The sequence below is a fragment of the Garra rufa genome, chromosome 15 (assembly GCF_049309525.1).
Source record: "Garra rufa chromosome 15, GarRuf1.0, whole genome shotgun sequence".
Lineage (NCBI taxonomy): Eukaryota > Metazoa > Chordata > Actinopteri > Cypriniformes > Cyprinidae > Garra > Garra rufa.
The window spans coordinates 33,418,312-33,442,322 of record NC_133375.1 but is presented as its reverse complement, the minus strand read 5'-3'; the positions used below and the strand labels follow the sequence as shown (position 1 = coordinate 33,442,322).

At 34.2% G+C, this 24,011-nt stretch overlaps 2 protein-coding genes across 3 annotated transcripts in view; one reads left to right on the top strand and one right to left on the bottom strand.

Moving 5' to 3' along the window:
• Window positions 1-6,217, top strand: part of itgb4 (integrin, beta 4) — a 36,525-nt gene extending 30,308 nt beyond the window's left edge. For both annotated transcript variants that reach the window (XM_073819783.1, XM_073819784.1), the window contains 5 exons: window positions 476-664; window positions 774-929; window positions 1,077-1,238; window positions 1,518-1,625; window positions 5,212-6,217. In XM_073819783.1, coding sequence (XP_073675884.1) covers window positions 476-664; window positions 774-929; window positions 1,077-1,238; window positions 1,518-1,625; window positions 5,212-5,351 — 755 coding nt within the window. In that variant the 3' untranslated portion in view covers window positions 5,352-6,217. The remainder of the gene's footprint in view (window positions 1-475; window positions 665-773; window positions 930-1,076; window positions 1,239-1,517; window positions 1,626-5,211) is intronic.
• Window positions 6,218-6,359: 142 nt separating this feature from the next.
• On the bottom strand, window positions 6,360-23,379 carry LOC141287630 (E3 ubiquitin-protein ligase TRIM69). The gene is made up of 10 exons (XM_073819785.1): window positions 23,238-23,379; window positions 19,313-19,407; window positions 17,838-17,936; window positions 17,588-17,689; window positions 15,946-16,110; window positions 12,703-12,840; window positions 12,532-12,583; window positions 12,214-12,240; window positions 12,033-12,059; window positions 6,360-8,798 (listed from the first exon to the last, which is right to left on the bottom strand). The coding sequence occupies exons 2-10, from the start codon at window positions 19,373-19,375 to the stop codon at window positions 8,239-8,241; spliced, it is 1,233 nt and encodes a 410-aa protein (XP_073675886.1). The 5' UTR covers window positions 19,376-19,407; window positions 23,238-23,379; the 3' UTR covers window positions 6,360-8,238.
• Between the last annotated feature and the right edge of the window lie 632 nt (window positions 23,380-24,011).

Genomic DNA, 24,011 nt, shown 5'->3' with positions numbered 1-24,011 from the left:
GTGATTATATAGTTCAATTATCAATCAGTATTCATCTATTTTTTTCATAAATGTGACCCTGGACCACAAAACCAGTCAAAAAGACTGCAGCATGTGTACATTTGTAACAATAGGTTAAAATTATCGATTTTTCTTTTATGCCAAAAATAATTAGGGTATTACGTAAAGATCATGTTCCATTAATAAATTGTGTAAATTTCCTATTGTAAATATATCAAAACTTAATTTTTAATTAGTAATATGCATTGCTAAGAACTTCATTTAGACGACTTTAAAGGCAATTTTCTCAATATTTAGATTTTTTTGCACCCTCAGATTCCAGATTTTCAAACATTTTCATATCCTAACAAACCATACATCAATAAAAAGCTTATTTATTCAGCTTTCAGATGATCTTAATTTAAAAAAATCGACCCTTATGATTGGTTTTGTGGTCCAGGGTCACGTTTTTGATTGTCTTTTGTTTCTCTTATAGGTGAGGTAAAGCGTGTAGAGGTGAAGAATCCTGCTCAGAACTCTGTGGTGGTTCAGGATCTCCTGCCCAACCATTCCTACATCTTCAAAGTGAAGGCCCAGAGTCGAGAGGGCTGGGGTCCTGAGAGAGAGGGAGTCATTACCATTGAGTCTGCTGTCGACCCCAAGAGTCCACTAAGCCCAATGCCAGGTAAGAACACCTTCATTCCTTCATTTAAAGGGGGCAAAGTAGCTAATACCAGCATTAGCAGTGTATCATTTTCTTAAACGTGTATAAATATGTGTGTGCTGTCATATAGGATCCCCATTCACACTCAGCACTCCCAGCGCTCCAGGACCTTTGATCTTCACAGCTTTGAGTCCAGACACGCTGCAGCTGAGCTGGGAGAAACCTCGCAAACCCAACGGGGACATCCTGGGCTACGTGGTTACATGTGAACAGCTGCACGGTGGAGGTCAGACACCACCCTCTTTATTTGACATTTGACATATTTGAACTCTGAATCTATATAAATTTGAACAGCAGTCACACCTGCAACAATCAGAAGCAACTCTGGTTCTTTAGCTTCCTTGTTAAGGCTGTATCTTTGATATCCTTGTAGGAGATCTTCGCTCCTTCCAGGTGAATGGCAATGCTGCAACTTCTTTGACTGTGTCTGACCTGAAAGAAAACATGCCGTACAAATTCAAAGTTCAAGCCCAGACCACGCAGGGCTTTGGACCGGAGCGAGAGGGCATCATCACCATCGAATCCCAAGATGGAAGTATGTGGGACATTACAACAGTGTGACAGAGAGAGTGTTAAAGCTTTAGGCCTTGAATGCTTCAGTAATAAAAAATCCTGCTTTTTATCATCCAGTCAAATCGCAATGAATGAAATCAAGTCTTGCCCTCTATTATTTCCTGATGAATACTCTTTTTTTTTTTAGTCATAAATACATTGCATTACATTTTATTATGTCATTGAGGAAAATCACTGGTAATAAATTTAGCTTTTTGGAGTTTGTTTTAATCATCTCTTCTTTTTTTCTGGTCCTCCTCAGGCTCCATGTCACAGTACAGCGGTCATTCAGTCACAAAGAGAGAGGTGTTCAACCTACCAACAGAGATTACTTCACACTCCATGTTCTCAGAACCCTTCGTGTCTCCAGGTAGCAACACACACTACATCCTCCAGGGGCAAAATTCACATTTAAAGAATTTGTTTCATTTTGATTCATTATTTATTTTGTAATATGTAGAATTTTTTTCTCAAATGTATATTTTTTAAATTAGACAAATTTTATTAAGTTAACAAATAAGCTCACACGGACCAATAAATAAATAAATAAATAACATATTAAAATTCATATTTAAACCTATTGATTAATTTTTATGTTTGACTCTTTGGCCCGGTTTCTCAGAGAGGGCTTAGACTAAACCAGGATTAGGCCATAATTCAATTAGGACATTTAAGAAATTATTTATAAACTTGTTAAGAAAAAAACATTACCGATGTGCATCCTAAGACAAAACAAAGGCACTGATATAGTTTAAGATCAGTCAGTGCAAGTTTATTTTCAGTTGAAACAGCTCAGATTTACAGTTTAGTCTAGGATTAGGCTTAAGCCTTGTCTGTGAAACCGGGGGTTTAAGTTTTAAGTTAAGTTTTACTATATTACATTATACTATTTTATTAAATATAACAAAAAAAAGATATTTTATAATTTTTAACTTCAATCTACAAAACATAATTAATTCATTTTGGGTAATTATGCTATGCACACCTTTTTATCAAATAAAAAAAATCTATAAAATTAAATAAAATGTTATCTAATTAACACAGTCTTTTATTTTAATGAACACAAGTTTTAATTTTGAAATACAGTACCAAATTTCTTTTAGAAAACTAAAATAAAATATTGAAATTATCACTTATGTTTGATTATTTGAAGTAAAATAGACCACTGTGGAAAGTTTTACTAATATTATTATAAAATAAAACTTATTATAAAAAAAAATAGGGGTCGACCGATACGTGTTTTTCAGGGTCAAATCCTAGACCGATTATTACAGATCAAGTAGACCGATAACTTATATTTTGAACTGATATATATATATATATTTGTCTGGTGTAAAAATTAAAATGAATGTCAAAATTAAGGATAACAAGAGCTCTGACAAAAACTTTCTTTAAATGCTTTTAAATTATTTTATTGGCATATCAGTTTTTGAAAGTGACCGATACCGATAACCACAAAAATGCTTAATATCGGCACTGATAATCGGCCAGACCAATAATCTGTCAACCCCTACAAAAAAGTAGTATTTTATAGTGCTGGGCAACAATTAATCGCAATTGATCACATCCAAAAATCCAAAATAAAAGTTTTTGTTGACATAATATATGTGTGTGTGTACTGTGTATATTACACATACAGTATATATTTTAAAAATATTTACATACAATATATTTAATATATAAACATAACATATTTTTCTCAAATATATACATGCATGTGTGTGTATTTATATATACATAATAAATACACACAGTACACACACATATATACACAAAAACTTTTATTTTGGATACCATTAATAATAAAAGATTTTATTGTTATATAAATGTGTTTCCCTCTATCTGTGTCAGCTTTTACTAGACAGGATGATGATTATATGCCTGGTGTAGAAATAAAAATAAATGTAAAAATTAAGAATAACAAGGGCTCTGACAAAAATTTCTTTAAATGCTTTTCAATTATTTTATCGCCATTTTATTTTAAAAATGACCGATACTGATAACCATAAAAACGCTTAATATCGGCACTGATCGACAGATAATCGGTCGACTCCTACAAAAAAAAAATTGTATTGTATAGTAATTAATACACATTTCTATTAATCATATAACTTTAATAGAAATACCATAAAGTATGTTGTGTGTATGATAATGTTAAAAAATATAATAATAAATAAAAATTCAATAAAAAATTTAACAGTTGATTTTAAGTAATTAAATTCTAGATAAAAGATTTTATTGTAATATAAATGTGTTTCCCTTCTGTTAATGTCTGATGTATGTTGTTTCTAGACGGGATGATGATTGTACATCTGGTGTAAAAATTAAAATTAATGTAAAAATTAAGAATAACAAGGGCTCTGACAAAAACTTTCTTTAAATTGTTTAAAATTATTTTATCAGCAAATAGTTTTTTTTTCATGACTGAACCGATAACCATAAAAATGCTTAATATCGGCACCGATAATCAGCCAGACTGATAAGTCAACCCCCACAAAAAAGTAGTATTTTATAATATTTATTATAATTTATAAGTATGTATGTTGTGTGTATGTTAAAATTTTATAAAAATAAATAAAAACAAATACAAAATTATAAAAAATGTAACAGTTGGTGAAAATTGTATTTTATTCCAATTTATTTCTATTTCAATTAATTAAATTCTAGATAAAAGTTTTTATTGTAATATAAATGTGTTTGCCTCTAAATGCTTTTAAATTATTTTATCGGCAAATCGGTTTTGAAAATGACCGATACCGATAACCATAAAAACGCTTAATATCGGCACCGATAATCTGCCAGACAGATAATCAGTCAACTCCAACAAAAACTCCTTTCTATTAATCATCTAACATTTCTGGAAATACCATACAGTATGTTGTGTGTATGATAACATTAAAAATATTTTTTTATTATTAAATAAATAAATACATAAAAATATTACAATTTAACACAGATGGTGTAATTTAATTTAATTTTAGAGAAAAGACTTTATTGTAATATAAATGTGTTTCCCTCATTCTGTCAGATTTTTCTAGCCACTATGATGATTATATGCCTGGTGTAAAAATAAATGTCAAAATTAATAATAACAAGAGCTCTGACAAAAACTTTCTTTAAATGGTTTTTAATTATTTGATCGGCAAATCTTTTTTTTTTTAAATGACCAATACCGATAACCATAAAAACGCTTAATATCGGCACCGATAATCTGCCAGACCGATAATTGGTCGACTCCTACAAAAAAAGTAGTATTTTATAATATTTGATACACATTTCTATTATTCATCTAACATTTATGGAAATACCATAAAGTACGTGTGTATGATAATGTTCAAAATTCAAAAATGTAATAAATTATGTAATAAATTTTTTTTTTAAATGTTATTTGTATTTATTTCAAATAATTGAATTCTAGATAAAACATTTTATTGTAATATAAATGTGTTTCCCTCATTCTTTTAATGTCTGATGTGTTTTTTATAGACGGGATGATGATTGATGATGAACATCTGGTGTTAAAATTAATGTCATATGTTAATGTCAAAATTAGGAATAACAAGGGCTCTGACAAAAATGTTCTTTAAATGCTTTTAAATTATTTTATCAGCAAATCGTTTTTTTTAAAAGACCGATACCGATAATCAGTCAGACCAATAAGACGACCCCTAACAAAAATGTAGTATTTTATAATATTTAATATAATTTATTCAATTAAATACATATTTATATTAATCATCTAACATTTCTGGAAATACCATACAGTATGGTATTAAAAATAAAAAAAATGTATTACAATTTTATTACAATTCTTTACCATTTTATTTCAATGCAATTTATTTGTATTTCAGTAAATTAAATTCTAGATAAAAGACATTATTGTAATATAAATGTGTTTCCCTCATTCTATCTATGTCTGATGTGCTTGTGTTTTTTTTCTTTTTCTTTTTTTCTAGACGGGATGATGATGATGTCAAGCAGGCAGGTCACAGAATCGGGCGGCACCATCACACGGCAGGTGGAGATGGTGCAGAGAGGAGTGATGTCCAGCAGCACTGTCACTAAGAAAGTGGAAAGACAGTACTTCGAGGCCTAATTTAACTTCTTTTTGCCTCCAGCTGAAAGCCCAAGGCAGAGCAGCAGTACAAACATACGCTCAAGTCCAACTAGACCAATGTGCGTGACATATGGAGTTTATGTCAGTATGAGCACAGTGTTTGGATTCCTCGGATTATTGCTCATAAAGACCAAAGTCTTCAAGCCGCCTTAATATTGTGTTGAATGTAAAAACCTTTTAGTGTTATCTTACTGCTTCCAAACAGGTATTTGTTAAAACATTTGACATCAAACCATGTTTCATGTACTGTTTGCATTCATTTTGATGAGGTTTGAATTCGGCAGGTTTCATATCATGATGTTTATATCATTGATGTTGCTTTCAAGTTTTTGAGCATATAGGTTTTCTAAATGCATTTTCACATCAAATACGCCATGTGTCTTGAATTGGTGTATACTTTAACTGATTGTTTTTCCTCCTAAATCAGTTTTTTTACTCGTTAAGGATTGCATAAAATGTTGCAACACATGAGCACATACATATGGACTCGATTCTTAGGACTGTAAATATGTTACTGAGTTTTTTTTTTATTGCCTGGTTGCAAGATGTGTTGTTGCAACTTCAGGCCTGTGGCTGTATTTCAGATGACATATAAAGTCTACCAGGTTTGTACACTACTGGCAATATGGAAAAAAGTACCAATCTCACACCTGTGTATTCTTGAATTACATTTTTACTGCCTTTAATAATTTGTATGGTACTTCTGACTTGGAAAGAAATATTTTTTGTAGGGTTTCATATTAAAATTGTATTTCAACATCATATTCAAGCCATAGTAAGTAGTACGCAAAACGTCTCACTGCATATTAGTTTACCGCACCAATAAATCATCCTACCACAGTCGACTCCTTGTGTGTCAGCTTTGTTTATTAGAAACAGATGTAGGTGCAATTCAATGTGTTTAGCACACTGTGAAATAACCTACTAAAATGCTTTACATTGATTAGAGGAGTATGTACTCCTACTGCCCTCTATATGCTTTCTTATGTTACTGACAGACAAACAAACAATGGAGTTGAATGTGATTAGTGTATATCTGATTCTTTCTAATACAAGATTTGGGGGAAAATAGTGCATTCAGGTCAGCAAAAATATTTTGGTTTTAGACTTTTTTAGACTAGATTTGGTTAATTGTAATCTTATTATTATAATCTTATTATATAAATTGTAAACGGAGATATTACAGTTGAAGTCAAAAGTTTACATACACCTAGCAGAATCTGCAAAATGTTACATTTTTGACCAAAATAAGAGAGATTATACAAAATGCATGTTATTTTTTATTCAGTACTGACCTGAATAAGAGGTTTCACATAAAATATGTTTACATATAGTCCACAAGAGAAAATAATAGTTGAAGTAATAAAAATGAACCTGTTCAAATGCCAACATACACTTGATTCTTACTACTGTGTTGTTACCAGAATGATTTTTTAGTAAGTTGTTGTTTATAAGTCCCTTGTTTGACCTGAACAGTTAAACTGCCTGCTGTTCTTCAGAAAAACCCATCAGTTCCCACAAATTCTTTTTTTTTTTTTTTAGCATTTTTGAACATATTTGAACCCTTTTCAACAATAACTATGATTTTGAGATCCATCTTTTCACATTGAGGACAACTGAGGGACTTACATGCAACTATTACAGAAGGTTCAAATGCTCACTGATGCTTCAGGAGGAAAAAATGCATTAGGAGCCAGGGGTGAAAACTTTTGGTAATTAAAGATCAGGGTAAATTGAACTTATTTTGTCTTCTGGAAAACATGTAAGTAACTTCTGAAGCTTCTAACGGGCAGTACTAAATGAAACAATATGATATTAAGGCAAAATAAGAAAAATGTACAAATCATGCTGCTCAAAACTTAATGCTTTGTTTTTTGTTTTCTCCTGAAGCATCAGTGAGCATTTGAACCTTCTGTAATAGTTGTATATGAGTCTCTCAGTTGTCCTCAGTGTCAAAAGATGGACCTCAAAATCATACAGGCATTTTTGGAAAGAGTTCAAATACACAAAAATGCTGAAAAACCAAAGAATTTGTGGGACCTGAAAGATTTTTCTAAAGAACAGCAGGCAGTTTAACTGTTCAGGACAAACAAGAGACTCATGAACAACTATCACTAAACTTCTCTTGTGGACTATATGTTAACATCTTTTATGTGAAATCTCTTATTCAGGTCAGTACTAAATAAAAAATAACATGCATTTAGTATGCTCGCTCTAAAATAATTAGCATTTTGCAGATTCTGCAAGGTGTATGTAAACTTTTGACTTCAACTGTATATGGGTAAATAGGTATAAAAAGACAAAAGGAACAATCACATGCCATATAGCACAGCCTCTATTAAATTTGAGCGAGATTTTACAAGTTTAATTTCTTGAAAAAAAAAAAAAAGAAAGATTAACTGCAAAAAGTCTGAATGCTATCTGTGCATTAAGCAGTTTGAGCTGGAAACGTTTTTTTTTTCTTTGAAAAAGCTTTTTCTTTTAGTAGAATCATGTACACATTCCCAGCACTCATGCATCAGCACGTTTGCGCAAACAAGCCCTTAATATATTTTTTAAAGAATATGTTTTGTAGCTGCACAAAGAATGTACTTGTAATAACAAAACCCAGAAATGAGCTTCCGAACTGGCCTACAAAACTACGTCATCACTGCAGATCTCTCTGTTACAAATATTGGACAGGACTATCTGATCATCTGACAACAGTATTTTTACAATTCCTTGCTGATGCTAGTGGTGCAGAAATCACAGCTTTGGCTACTCTAAAAATCTAAAATTCTTTTTTATGCACTATTTTTTGTAAGCATTAATCAATTCCTGTTTTCTAATGTGTGTGTAATTTTTTTCATATCCATGTGCGTGAGGATTAGCAGAACAGACATTGTCCCTTACAGAGACATCGCTCCCTCAGGTCTGCAGGCCTGATCACCATCTCGCGCACCATCTCCACCGTTCCAAACACCGGGTAAAGCTTCTCCGTGAACCTCTCGCTGTATGTGTAGATGTGCGCACGCCTCTGGGTGTCATAGAAGGACAGCTGCCCCTCCTCATAGTCCAGATAGACCCCCACCCGCCGCGGGATGAGCGACTGGGGCAGGGGTGTGGGCGGTGTGGTTAGGGCCTTGAGCTCGGAGCCCCGCTCCAGCCTGAGGGTGAGGTATCCGCTTTGGGTGTTTAGTGGTCTGTAGCCTTTGCAGAGAGCTGATTCTTTGGCCACCCCGAGACGCCAATCACGGTCGCCCACTTCTACCTCCCAGTACCGGCGTCCCGAGGAGAAGCCCTCAGAGCCGAGACAGCACCACCAGCCGTCGAAGCGCCGCTGGCCGCGGGGAACCTCACGCCGCTCCAGACCACACTGCATACGCTTGCAGTCTTCGGACAAAAGGAGAGCAGGGTTGGCCGTCTCTGGGTCAAACGTCACCTCCACTGTAAAACACGGCAGCACTTTCGGTTAGATTTATGTCTTGTCTATATCATGTATTCTTGTTTTATGTATCATTTCAAGAAAATAAACAGTGGATAGACATCTGGATCAAATGAAACAGCGCACTTCTAATTATAATAATTTAAATTAATGATTGTATATAGTGCTGTTCAAAAAAAAATTGGGATCAGCACAATTTTTTATGTTTTTTATAAAAGTTTCTTATGCTCATCAAGGCTCTGTTTATTTGATCAAAAATGCAGACAAAAAATGTAATATTGTGAAATATTATTACAATGTAAAATAATGTTTTTCTATTTTAATATACATTCAAATCTAATTTATTCCTGTGATCAAAGCTGAATTATTAGCATCATTACTCCAGTTCTCAGTGTTACATGATCCTTCAGAAATCATTCTAATATGCTGATTTATTATCAGTGGTGGAAACAGTTGTGCTGCTTAATATTTTTTGGGACCTGTGATACTTTTCTCTCAGGATTCTTTGATGAATAAAAAGTGAAAAGAACAGCATTTATTTAAAATAGAAATCTTTTCTAACAAAATACTCTATCATGCAAAAGTTTGGGGTCAGTAAATTTTTATTCTTTCCTTTTTTTAAAGCAATTAATTATTTTATGTATGTATGTACAGTCGTGGCCAAAAGTTTTGAGAATTACATAAATATTGAAAAATCAAAGAAACGCTTGCAGCCATCATTGTGTTGCATAAAAATGGCTTCACAGGCAAGGACATTGTGGCTACTAAGATTGCACCTAAACCAACAATTTATAGGATCATCAAGAACTTCAAGGAAAGAGGTTCAATTCTTGTTAAGAAGGCTTCAGGGCGTCCAAGAAAGTCCAGCAAGCGCCAGGATCGTCTCCTAAAGAGGATTCAGCTGCGGGATCGGAGTGCCACCAGTGCAGAGCTTGCTCAGGAATGGCAGCAGGCAGGTGTGAGCGCATCTGCACGCACAGTGAGGCCAAGACTTTTGGAAGATGGCCTGGTGTCAAGAAGGGCAGCAAAGAAGCCACTTCTCTCCAAAAAAAAAACATCAGGGACAGATTGACCTTCTGCAAAAACTATGGCGAATGGAATGCTGAGGACTGGGGCAAAGTCATATTCTCCGATGAAGCCTCTTTCTGATTGTTTGGGGCATCTGGAAAAAGGCTTGGAGAAGAAAAGGTGAGCGCTAGCATCAGTCCTGTGTCACGCCAACAGTAAAGCATCCTGAGACCATTCATGTGTGGGGTTGCTTCTCATCCAAGGGAGTGGGCTCCCTCACAATTTTGCCCAAAAACACAGCCATGAATAAAGAATGGTACCAAAACACCCTCCAACAGCAACTTCTTCCAACAATCCAACAACAGTTTGGTGAAGAACAATGCATTTTCCAGCACGATGGAGCACCGTGCCATAAGGCAAAAGTGATAACTAAGTGGCTCGGGGACCAAAACGTTGAAATTTTGGGTCCATGGCCTGGAAATTAACCAGATCTTAATCCCATTGAGAACTTGTGGTCAATCCTCAAGAGGCGGGTGGACAAACAAAAATCCACTAATTCTGACAAACTCCAAGAAGTGATTATGAAAGAATGGGTTGCTATCAGTCAGGATTTGGCCCAGAAGTTGATTGAGAGCATGCCCAGTCGAATTGCAGAGGTCCTGAAAAAGAAGGGCCAACACTGCAAATACTGACTCTTTGCATAAATGTCATGTAATTGTCGATAAAAGCCTTTGAAACGTATGAAGTGCTTGTAATTATATTTCAGTACATCACAGAAACAACTGAAACAAAGATCTAAAAGCAGTTGAGCAGCAAACTTTGTGAAAACTATTATTTGTGTCATTCTCAAAACTTTTGGCCACGACTGTATGTATATACACTGCTGCTCAAAAGTTTGGGATCAGTAAGACTTGTAATGTTTGTTTAAAGAAGTCTCTTATGCTCATCAAGGCTGCATGTATTTAATCAAAAATACATAAAAACTGTAATAAAACGTATTAAAATATGAAATAATGTTTTTTTTTTAAATATACTTTCAAATATAATTTATTCCTGTGATGCACAGCTGAATTTTTATCAGCTGTTACTCCAGTCTTAAGTGTCACATGATCCTAATATTCTGATTTGTTATTAGAATGATTAATGTTGGAAACAGTTGTGCTGCTAAATATTTTTTGGAACCTGTGTTTTTTTTTTTTTTTTTCTCAGAATTCTTTGATGTATAACAAGTTAAAAAAAGAACAGCATTTAACTTTTCATAACTTTTCTAACAATGTAAATCTATGCTATTATTTTCTATTAATTTAACACACCCTTGGTAAATAAAAGTATTAATTTCTTTCAAGAAAGAATAAAAATGTACTGACCCCAAACTTTTTATTTGAACAGTAGTGTATATTGTTAGAAAATGTTTCTATTTTAAATAAATGCTGTTCTTAACCTTTTATTAATCAAAGAATCCTGAACAAAAGTATCACAGGTTCCAAAAAAATATTAAGCAGCACAACTGTTTTCAACATTGATTATATATCAGTATATTAGAATGATTTCTGAAGGATCATGTGACACTGAAGACTGAAGTAATGATGCTAAAACTTTGTTTAAAGCTTTAGCTTTGTATTACAGGAATAAATTACATGGTAAAATATATTCACATAGAAAAGAGTTATTTTAAATTGAAATAATATTTCACAGTATTACAGTTTTTATCTGTATTTTTGATCAAATAAATGCAGCCTTGATGACCATAAGAAGCATCTTTAAAAACCATTAAAAATCTTACTGATCACAAACTTTTGAGCAGCATATATATATATGAAGGATTTTTGAAGGATTATGTTCAGCTTTGCATTACAGGAATAAATTACATTTTACAGTATATCTGCAAGCAGTGATTACTGGAGTTCAAGTGCTTTAAGGCATTTAGGCACTGATAAAAAAAAGACATTATGTAGCAAGCCTGTAGCCACCTAAATCAATGACTGAAAAAAAGCATTGTTGGCAAATTCAGGTAAATATTACGTTTTTTAAATGTTTATTGCACAACTGTTATAGCACCAGCTGTGGTCTGATCTCCTCAAAACTCTGAATGTCTGAATGTTGTTCACCTGTCACGTGTGCTCAGCAGGCATTTGAGCACATAAATGCAGTCTTCGTGAGCATAAAAGACTTTCTTCCAAAAACATTAAAAAACCTCATTGACCGCAAATGTATTTAAACACACAAACCTGCAGCATCACATATCCAGTTCCACACTGAAACGAAAAGCAACATTTCTGTGTTACTTAATAAATATTAGAAATAAACTACTGCACTGGCAGCCTTGATGACTATAGTTGCTAAAAGTCAATGCATTTAAATGACATTAAATAATTAATTATTTGATTAACAAATTTATTAATCTCTTACCTATGTGTGGAATATAGCCAGTGCAATCTAAAGAAGATCAGAGAGAGAGAGAGAGATTATCAGAAAGCCTATTCACGACACACCAATCACAAAAAATTCATGTCTAAACTAAAAAAAAAAAGATAAAAAAAAAGTGAATTATGAAAAATAAATATTTTCCAGTAAATACCACAAGACTATCTGATTTACAAGCTTTGTTTTTTTTTTAATAATTCCTCTTGGTGCCACTAGTTGTGCAGAAATCACTTAGATAATCTGTAGGTGTATGTTACTATCCTTCAAATCAATTCTGGATAATGAATGTTACTGCCTTCTCACCGATCTTCTGGGTCTTTTGTTTTTGTACCAGCCACAGTCTTGGAATGAGCTCCTACAAAAACACAGGTATGCTTAATGTCAGTGGTGCTGGTTATCAGATACAAAAATGAAATATGCTCATTTTGAATTTATAGAAAGTCTTTGAATGTTGTGTTTCCAGAAGCATCACACCTTATCCATATGTTCTCCAAGCACGACCCCTATGAGCAGCTCCATAGCAGACTGCAAGCGTGGCAACTGACCCCGCTTCCACTGCAACTCCACATCATCCAACATCATCAGCACCGCCTCACCAGGCCAGATACCATGCTGAGAGAGAAAGATGAGAAGCAAAAATCAACAGTTTTAAAATATAGATTTAGAAACACATTTTCAAACATAGTTCTTTGTGTTTGTGCATGTGTCAATGGCAGAGGCAGGTCAATGGAGTTGTTTGTAATGAGAGAAGGGGAGATGATACTTCACTAACAGTATTTACTGATATTGAGTTACAAATTACTCCTAAGAAATAAAATGGACTCTGAGAAGGGAATGAATTATTGATTAGGCATGAGAAAGGTAATGCTATATTGAAAGGATACATTTCCCTGTAGACTTAAAGGTGTATGTTTAAATGCTTTCTCGAATCCAGGTTAATGTGTGACAGCTAATAGCAAGCCATTGACCTCCCTGAAGAGTGTTAACACTGTGGCTCTGAGGCGTTTCAAATCATCTGCATCAAAAATGATGTGAGTTTGGGCTGTTTAACAATTTAGTATCTAAAAGAGAAAAATGCATTTATTTGGGTATTGCTGCATAATACAAACTCTTTCACATGCACTCTTAAAAATAATGGTTCCAAAAGGGGGTTTCTACAGGATTTGTCTTTTTAAGACCAAGCAAAGAAAAAGTAATTAATTGAAGGGAATACAATATGTCAGTGTGTTCTCTAAATGTAAATGTCTAGGGAGCACACACTGAGTTGTATTAGTAATGTTTTAAATGCTTTTTTATTCACCTTACAAAAAAAGTAAATGTATTTGATTTAAGGATGTTAACATATTTGAACTGGAAAATGCAGTGCATGCAACATTTGATGCCATGCCTTTATTTAAGACTTTCTGTACTTATTTAGAAACTTTTTTAAGGGATAGTTCACCCAAGAATGAAAATGTCACAAAGATGTTCACCTACTGTACATCTTAGATGGCCTGCCCTGAAATTTTTATTTTTTGGGTGAACTATCCCTTTAAAATCTGCAGAAACCCTCTTAGTATACAGTGTACTCCCTGCAGTATGCAGTAAGCTATACGTGTTTGGCAAATCTGTCTTTTTTTTTAAATGTAAAACAATAGAAATCAGTGGTCAGTTCAATTCATACGGCTTAGCAGGCTGTGTCTGTCTCTTTCTCGGGTCAGTCGGTGAGGTCGTTTGTAATCAACCCAGTCTGACAAGAGGATCATAGCAAGGTTAATATCTTAATTCTTAATCAGAGAGCAACCTGAGACTAAGATCCATGGAGAGAGTAAGATGCTTCATATACAGCAAGGATTTAATTTAAAGGGATAGTTCACCCAAAACTGAAAATTACCCATGATTTAATCACCCTCAAGCCATCCTAGGTGCATATGACTTTCTTCTTTCTGACGAATACAATCGGAGTTGTATTAAAACTGTTCTGGCTCTTCTAAGCTATAATGGCAGTGAACGGATGTTGAGATTTTGAAGTCTAATAAAGTGCATTCATCCGTCATAAAAAGTACTCCACACGACTCCGGAGGGTTAATAAAGGCCTTCTGAAGTGAATTGATGAGTTTGTATTAAAAAAAATCCATATTTTATTCATATTTAAAACTTTAAAGCTGTAATCTCTCAAACCAAAACACCGGTCATGAATTAGAAGTACAAAATGAGGAATTGTAAAGAAAAATGTTGGAGGATTTCCTTTGCCACTCTCTCATGAAAGCTCAAGATTATGGTTCTTATAAGTTTTAAATATGGATATTTTTCTTATATAAATGCATCAATTCACTTCAGAAGGTCTTTATTATGCCCCTGTGGGGCCATGTGGAGTACTTTTTTGATAGATGGATGGATGGACCCACTTTATTTTGCTTAAAAATCAATATAAAAAGCTTGGAAGAGGCAGGACATTTTTTATTATAAATCCAATTGTATTCATCTGAAAGAAGAAAGTCATAAACCTAGGATAGCATAAGGGTGAGTAAATCATGAGGTAATTTTCATTTTTTGGGGAACTATTCCTTTAAATTACACACTCTCCACAGGAGTAAACCAATTACTCCTCTCAAAATGAGAGAATCATGTAACCATTAATATATTTATGGATATAAACGTATTTGTAATAGAGGCCCATACAAACACTATCAAACTGCTTTCTAGACAAATATGATGTATGTTTGCCTATGATTTTTTTATATATAAAATATTACATTTTTTAACACATTTTGTATAAACTTTTCCAATGCTGCATGAAAAGCATCCCGGAATGCATCTCATGAAGTTAGTTTTGGTAGTGTATACAGTGGTTGCCAAAATGATTAGAACACTAGTATTTTCACCAGCTAAAAAAATGGTTTTAAGTCAGTTATTTCTATCTTTTGCTGTAGTGTATCAGTAGGAAATATCAGTTTACATTTCTAAACATTCATTTTGCAATTAATTGTAATAATCCAGTCAGATTTTTGTTTGCACAAGGAGTCTGACAACAGCCAGTTCTCCACACAGAGATCTGATCTCATCATCATCCAGTCTGTCATGAAGAAACAGAACAAACTGAGACAGACTAAATCCAGAAGAACTGTGGCAATGTCTCCAAGATGCTTCAAGAAACCTACCTGCAAATCTACAGCACTGTTAAACGTTTTAGGTACTTGTGTAAAAATGCTGTAAAATGAGGATGCTGTCAAAAATAATGTCATAACTAGATTTTCTTTTATCAATTAACTTCTATTAACTAAATTAAATCAACATTTGGTGTGACCATCCTTTTGACTTAAAGCGTTTAAAACAGCTTTTGCCCTAGGTGCACTTGCACATAGTTTTTCAGGTAGCGTTGCAGGTAGGTCTCTTGAAGCATCTTGGAGACGTTGCCACAGTTCTTCTGGATTTAGTCTGTCTCAGTTTGTTCTGTTTCTTCATGTCATTCCAGACAGACTGGATAATGATGAGATCAGATCTCTGTGTGGAGCACTGGCTGTTTTCAGACTCCTTGTGCAAACAAAATTTCACTGGATTATTAAAATTAATGGCAAAATGACTGTTTGGAAATGTAAACTCATATTTCCAATTGACACACTGCAGCAAAAGACAGATATTACTGACTAAAAACCATTTTTTAGCTGGTGACAATACTAGTGTTCTAATAATTTTGGCCACCACTGTATGCAGATGTATCTTCTGAATCTTCCTCACTGTGTGTCTGTTGCGCTGTCCTCTGGTCCAGTCCATAATGATCCTTTTGTACGGGCCCATGTCATATTCTCCTCCCTGCTCCAGCATGCTCAGTAAATGACTCTTCCAGTCCCGCTTTTCCGGATGCAGATCGGCATAAACTTGCACGGGTTTCTCAATATTTTCCTGCATAATGAGAAAAAAACAGAAGACTTGGAATACTGCATGCAAGTTACAGACTTTCGTGATATTTTTATTCAAACAGCTTTGGAAAGAACATAAACTACATCTGGCTAGTTGAATGTTTGTATCATCTCTATGACCACATATAGAGACATTTTTAACTAAATCTCTCAGTGCAATTAAATTTTGCAACAGAGTATTTTTGATTCAATATTGGTAACTCTGAAAATAATTGCCTTAATAACTTGAGCCCCTTGAGCTGACATTTATGACGCAGTAACCTTTTTAATAAACAGCCCGTGTCTAACTCAAATCAATTACTTTGATTTCTCAGACGCAATGTGCTGACAACAAGCTTTTTTCAAAGTACACTAAATCCGCGAGGCGGACGCCCTGGAGCGAACTACAGCTCAACACCTTTCTCAAGGACACAAAAGTGCTGCGGACTATACTATAACTTAAAACAAACCACGATTATCCTTGATCCTTTGAAAACTGACACAGAATTTTAAACCCTTAAGCCACTGGAGCTGTCACTCAGCCTGATAGAAACAGACTAGCTGGTTACTATGGGGACTGGTGGCAGTTTGTGTCTAAAGCAGGATTTTTTCTAAATATAACACGCGGCTCTAACCAACCAACATCAGCCTGTAATTAAAGCCATGCAGATCCTGAGAAACAACAGCTGTCTGAAAAACAGAGGGTGTCTCCTGTAGGATGCAGCTAAATGAATAGGAAGGCGGCTATATTTATTGAGGAACAGGATTGTGCATCATTCAAAAATGAACTGAGAATGCTTTTAACATTTCTAATTATATCCTGAAGTTATAATGTTTGCATAAAAGTATGAATAGTTTCATTTTTAAGTATGAATTACACACACATTGTTATACATACACATATAGTGCTGTCACTAACAATTATTTTGGTAACTGATTAATTGGTTTATTCTGACAATTAATAAAGTAAACAGATAATTGTGATGAATTTTTTTGTAGTAAAAAAATAGACCTAAGAGAACAATAGCCTTTAGAATGATTTAAAATACATATAAAATTCGACAATAATAACTAGTTCAAATAAAGTATTAAAAGCAAGTAATCATATGGTTTTATCAAACACGCATTATAACAAATGCCTGCAGAGGGCGCCAACGGCCTGACGATTGTTTTTCCACGTTGCGGCAGGATCTAATACTTGTTTAATATTGGCTAAAAAACATTTAAGTCAAAATGTCCACTTAATCTTTAACATTTGCCAGTTCTTTACGACAGAAATGCTACAGCCACTATAATTTCTTGAATATGTGGACATCAAAACATGTAAACTCAGAGTGAGGATTTGAGCTTTTATTTTGAAATCACGATATTGATGTAAAAAATATTTAAACCTTAAACAGGACAGATAAGTGTGTTGAATTTGTTGAAGTTCAGCTCAGTAAATTCTTCTGCCTGTGATTAATTTCAGCTCAGGTTCAAACCTTCATTTCCAGGATGTTGGCGGTCTCCACAATGAACTCTCGACAGGCGTGAGGAGGCCATATGTCCTCTCCGGCCCAGATGTGAGCCAGAATATCTGACCTCTGAAAGACATCAACAGGAACACGCAGAGAGTTGAAAATGTGTGTGGAAATGTAGTTCAAATCAATGGCAGGTTATTTATTTATTGACCCTGACTCTAAACTGAGAAAAGCCAAGTACAGGTACAATGCAACAATATATTTGTCTTACCTGACAGATCCTGTTGAGTTCTCGTGCAAGCTCCATTATAAAGAGCTGGCTCTCTGTTAACGGCTCTTTCTTGACATGTTTCACTTTCTTCCGTGTCTCCTGCACAGACAATTGAGAATTATGGAGATACTAAAGCTTCACCAGGGAATATATGTGTGACCCTGGACCACAAAACCAGTCATAAGTGTCATTTTTATAAATAATCCATTGATGTATGGTTTGTTAGGATAGGACAATAATTGGCTGGGATACAACTATTTGAAAATCTGGAATCTGAGGGTGCAAATGAATCAAAATATTGAGAAAATCACCTTTAAAGTTGTCCAAATGAAGTTCTTAGCAATGCATATTACTAATCAGAAATTAAGTGTTGATATATTTATGGCAGGAAATGTATAAAATATCTGTATGGAACATGATCTTTATGTAATACCCTAATGATTTTTGACATAAAAGAAACAATTGATAATTTTGACCAACACAATGTGTTGTTGGCTATTGCTACAAATACTTTTGTGCTCCAGGGTCACGTATTAGCTGAACTTATAAATATTCATTTTTCTGAATATTTTCTATAATTGGAAACTCCTTACTCTTAATTTCATAATTAGCATTTATTTATGCTAAATACAGACCATAAAATATTCTTTTCATATTTAAAAAAATAACTAAACAATAATTTCACAAGTTTAAGCTTGAATAGAAGTAATTATATCCAGAATAAGCAATATAAAAGCATACAAATATTGTTTACAAGTAATATTTACCTTAATTTTTTTCATTTTCTTCATTTCTCACATTTAAATTAATCTCAACTAGTTTCAGCTAAGCTAGTTTCTGACTAGTCTAACATAAAATGTGTACAGTTGTGCCTCGCATTTTATGTAGTCTGTCCTAAATACACACATATATATAATAATCATATTAAATAAATAAAAAAATTATATTTTCAAACTTTTTCAAAAGTTTTGACACTTACGGCTTGATTGTAAATAACTATATTCAGTATGAAAACAAAAGTCATGTTTATTGTAATTTTCCTTATTTTCTTTATATGCCACATGTCTCGTATTTCATTATTTCTCGTTGATAAACAAGTACACTACTTCATTAGCAGGAAAAATTGTTGGTTGTAGTGTAAATGACACTGCAACTAAGTTTGTTTTAATAAAAATCAACTCATCTGACAAAAATATTGGTTGAATGCAAACTACGAACTATGAACTTCAACTACAAACACTTTTATGTCAGCTGAGTTGATTTTTAGTAAAACAAACTTAGTTTTATTTAAAAGCCATGAACTATGAACTATCTATCCCAAATACACAGTTATATAACGGTTATCTAATATTTAATGAAAGTGCCTGTACTTAAAAAAAAAAACACCCTGATATTAATAAGTTTTATTGAATTACTAAAAAAAAAACCTCTGATGCAATGACTGAATGAAGTAATGAATGAATGAGCCACTGTACCTTCAGACGAAACTTGAGCTTCTTGGCTGGCTCAATGAGGAACTGAAGGCAATCTTTCATCATATTGGACAACCTGATGTGACCCTATTAGAAATCTGAAAGAGCCGGAATGCAGAAAACAGCAAAAGAGGGAAAAAGAGAGATTTGAGGTGTTTAAGATCAGCTGAGAAAGATGGGAGGGGTTTGTAAAAAGCCTTACTCTCAAAACTCAGCAAACTCCACACAGACTCAAGCTGCAACAACGCATTATTTTTTTGATCGCTCGGCAGCTCTGCTCCGATCAGCTCATTACGACAGTAGGTCCAGGTCCACAGAGACCCGAGGAAGCAGCGAGAGCACTTTTAATGGACGTTTGGGGACGGAGTGGGATGTAATCGTGCTGAATCAGCACGTCTTCTCAGCGTTTCTCCAGCACACCCACACAACCTGCCAGAGCACCTCCAAACTCAGTCCATTCCTTATTCCAGCCCCAAATCTTAAACCAATACTAATACACTAAAAAGCAACTTATAATGTACATACATAGTCCAAATGTCTGAGATCACAAGTGAAATGGCTTCTTTTTCACATTATCTGAATACATTTTTAATTACAAATTATATTAGAATCGTGACATTCAAAACATGAACATTTGAAAAAAAAATAAAACAATTTCAAGATGTCACAAAAAAGTGCTAACACTTTACAATAGGGTTCATTAGTTAAATACTTTAGTTAACATGAACTGTGAATGAACAGTACTTCTAGCATTTATTAATCTTAGTTAATGTTAATGTTCAGTATTTACTAATGCATTATTAAAATCACTGTTTGTTAACATTAGTTTACACTGTGAACTAACATGAACGACTGTGTTTTTATTAACTGACATTAACAAATATTAATAAATGTATTGTTATTGTATTGTTACACCTTATTGTAAAGTGTTCTAAAAAAAACTTAAGGTAATTTTTACATTTAATGGAGTAAACCCGAAACCTTTGCCTTCTGACAGCTTTTGTTATTTCAATAAGTATATTAAAGCTAATGAAATAAAATTGATGGAAAATGTAAAACTGTAGATGATGGAAAGTTTTTATTGATATTGATAAAATCAGCATTATCAAATTAGGCAACATTTTCTTTTGCATTTTTATTGCCTTCTTTTTGAGAAGCAGACCTTTGCAAATAAATGTCTTCATTTTAGCTCAATATTATTAATATTTTTTAAAACTAATTTATTTATTTATTTGTTCTTTTTACACATTTTTTCTAGATTTAAATTTAATTCCAATTTAAATTACATTAAAATTAGATTAAAATTAAATTAAAAATGTAGTCTTTTAGACATCTGAATATCGTGAATTTTTCAGTTAACTGTTCAGAACTGTTTCAGTTAAAAAGTTCTATAAACAAGTTTGCACATTTACATTATGCATTGATATAAATACTTTGACACCAAGTCATAAAACCCTAGGAAATCCCACATACAACTAGGGCTGTCCCCGACTATGAATTTTCATAGTCGAATCAGAATTTTCGAATCTTTCTATAGTCGACCGATAGTCGAATCATCTAGGCCTATGTGTGTGTGTGTGTGTGTGTGTGAATGGGTTGAAAGATGCACGACATTATAGTCAGCAGGAGGGTAAAACAATTTTTATTTTATTTTACACACTGCACACAGCAACAACTTTTAATAAAGCGACCAAAACTACCTTCCAACTGACAGACGAACTTATTTAGGTTTAAATAAAAACACAGAACGCGTCTTTTAGTTCTAAAAACGCGAGGCGCACAGCACTGCCTTTTTTGCTAAGCAACGACCAAAACAGCTGTCCTGTCAGTCAAATCAAAGGATCATAGCGCGAACGCTCTAAAATCTTAGTTTTTTGCTGTTAAGTAAACTGTCATATTAGCAGAAACCCTAAATAATACAGCTCCTGATTACCCACGATAGACACCAAATGTTTCTCCTCCATTTCTTGCAGTCTCCGGACTTTTTAAGCGACGGTAAACTTTCGCCATCACAACAGAAGACCCGCGTCTCCATTCATTCGATTGGACAATGGAAAAGAACGTGAATGACGTTGGGCGTTTTTCCGCTCAGAGTTGATTTTTTTTTTTTTTTGAACTTCAGGCGCTCAGAGCGCTCCTGCAAAAACGCGAGGCGCAGCAGGCGGCGAAAAAGCGAGGCACCGCGGGGGCGCATAAACAGAGCGCAGAACGCTCACTGCCAGTGCCAACAGAAAACCATTCAAAAAAGGCTCCTCCAAATTTATTATTTATTACCTATTTATTGAACGCTTCTTTCTTTTCACTTTTGTTTTTACTGCATTATCATAATCAAAGGCTGTATATAGCTTAATATAACCGTACAAAATCAGTAGTTCTGTGTGCAATTTGACATTGAGCTCCCCCATATTGCCAAAATGGTATGATGCTCGTTTCACCCGCGAAGATTCGACTGTGAGATCGGTGGTCGAATCAGGCTCCGCATATCGATGCATCGAATCTTCGACTATTCGGGGACAGCCCTACATACAACACTATAAAACTGAGTAAATTCCTAAACTATGGTATTTTGCTTGTTTTCTGTTTGGCACAGTAGCCTATAGTGCAATATCATACTTCAGCTTGCTTGCATTATTTATGATTAACTACACTTGTTGAATGAATGAACATGGCCAGACTCTGATAAGCTTTTATTAATAATCCACTATACTCTATGAACTAAATTATGTGTCCAAAGTAAACACAATCATGTTCCTCTGGTGCGCACCACATTTTATTTGGGTTCTAATTAACTTTCAATCATTTATGATCAAATAAAACTGCTGACTTAGATGAATGAACATAACTAATGAAGGAGAGTTTGTACATTTACATGGTGCAATGAGAAAAAAAATGCACTGATTTATAGACCACAAATCTCATACTGGCTTAATTAAAGTAAATGCATTTATTTTGTTGACTGGACAAACTGGTATTGTGTTTGAGCTTATTAATCCAAAATCTGAACTTTTAGACCAGAGTTACATCTAGCAAACTTGACTCAGACCTTCAGCCTGTATTGACCTAACAAGAACTTTTTATATAATCGATTGGAAGCTAAAATATGATGATTTCACCACATCTTCTGACAGTTTAAAATACATCAAAATATACATCATTTATTGTTGCTTTGTACTCAAAAAGACATCAGCAGCACCCTAGAAACAACCAAGAACAATAAAAAACTGCATAGCAACACCCTAGCAATCACTCAAAAGACTACTTAGCACATTAACCACTCCATCTTTCTGTATAATTACATAGGTATTAATCAAACTGTTTAACTCTCTCTCTCTCTGTCTATGCCAAAGGCACTTGTCTGGCTCTTCTGGAGTGCACTGCAGTGCGCACTTGTTTTCAGTTTGGCAGATTGTTGGCATTGTCACACCACGTGTCAGGGACAGATTAAAGAGGTCTTGACAGATTCAGACACACAAACCACGTGAACGAGCACAAGGTGCAGATCTCCCAAACCCGCACTGATCCTTTAAGCGAATTAAACCAGTACAGCCCCTGTGTGTATTTTTGAGCATGAGTGAGAAAGTGGTGTGGGATGTAGTTAAAAACAGCTGAAAATAGACTCTTTAGTTATTAAATGCGAATATCACGTTCTTGCATGTTATTAATACAATTAAATGCTTTAATATAATAATATAACGTGTAACCTAAATAAAATACTTATTCTTCCTTTAGGTTTATGCAGAATCTATTATTTTACGTCACAAAAAAAGCAGAAGATGAATTAAGACGACATAATTCACTTCAAACTCAGAGAAGCGCAATGCAGTCATAATATTACGCAGGAGCGCGCATATATAAAAGTCACTAAATATAACAGAAGCACCGCTGATGGTGACAGAATAAATGGTTTGTGAAGATGAAAGTCACATACCTTTTTATAAAACCTTTTGAATAATCCTCAGAAAGTTTTTCTACATCACACCCTGATTTGATGCTAGTGCATCTCCTCACCCGTTCATTGAATGGCCTCGCCTCAGCAGTCACGACCGGAGTGACCAATCGACGTTCACACGTCTTGGTACTTTAGTTATTAGCCTTTTGTCGCGGAGTGATTAACGTTCGTGTATTTCCGGAACGTTCCCGAAAAAGACCGAAGGACTCCTCGTATGTTTTCGTTACACTGCTGAAACGAGACGAGTGCCTTCTCCTTGGCTTGTTATTTAAAAGACACTCAGGAGAGGACGCTGTTGTCTTACCTTTCTTACACTGTTGGCTCTACTTCGACGCAGTTCTTAAAAAGCCGAATCAAATGTATTGAAATTTAGTCAACCCAGAATGTATTCAGACACCTTCCACATTTCTCACATTATCGTAGTTTATTCGCTACGAAAGTAGTAGTTTAGAAAATGGTTATAAAATATGACAAGAACTTAGAGTTAAACTGCGTCAGAGCAAATTTTTGGAGGGGTTTTGGCCACTTTCCCTTTTTTTTTTGGGAGACCAGCTAAAACCAGCTACTTCCAGCGTAATCCAGCTAAATACAGTCAACCAGTCTAGGCTGGTTTTAGCAGTTTTTTTTTTCAGCAGGGATAACAGATGAATTACAGTCAAACCAAAATTTATTCAGACACCTTCAAAAGTTCTCACATTATCACAGTTTCTTCGCTATAGTTTAGAAAATGGTAATAAAATACTACAAGAACTT

Bases quoted from the DNA above. Each gene is read 5' to 3' on its own strand.
- LOC141287630 (XM_073819785.1), bottom strand. From the start codon at position 19,375: ATGATGAAAGATTGCCTTCAGTTCCTCATTGAGCCAGCCAAGAAGCTC. The intron at 16,111-17,587 runs GTTTGAACCTGA...CTCATTATGCAG, and splicing joins CCAACATCCTGGAAATGAAG to GAAAATATTGAGAAACCCGT. The intron at 12,584-12,702 runs GTGTGATGCTTC...GTGTTTTTGTAG, and splicing joins TTGGAGAACATATGGATAAG to GAGCTCATTCCAAGACTGTG.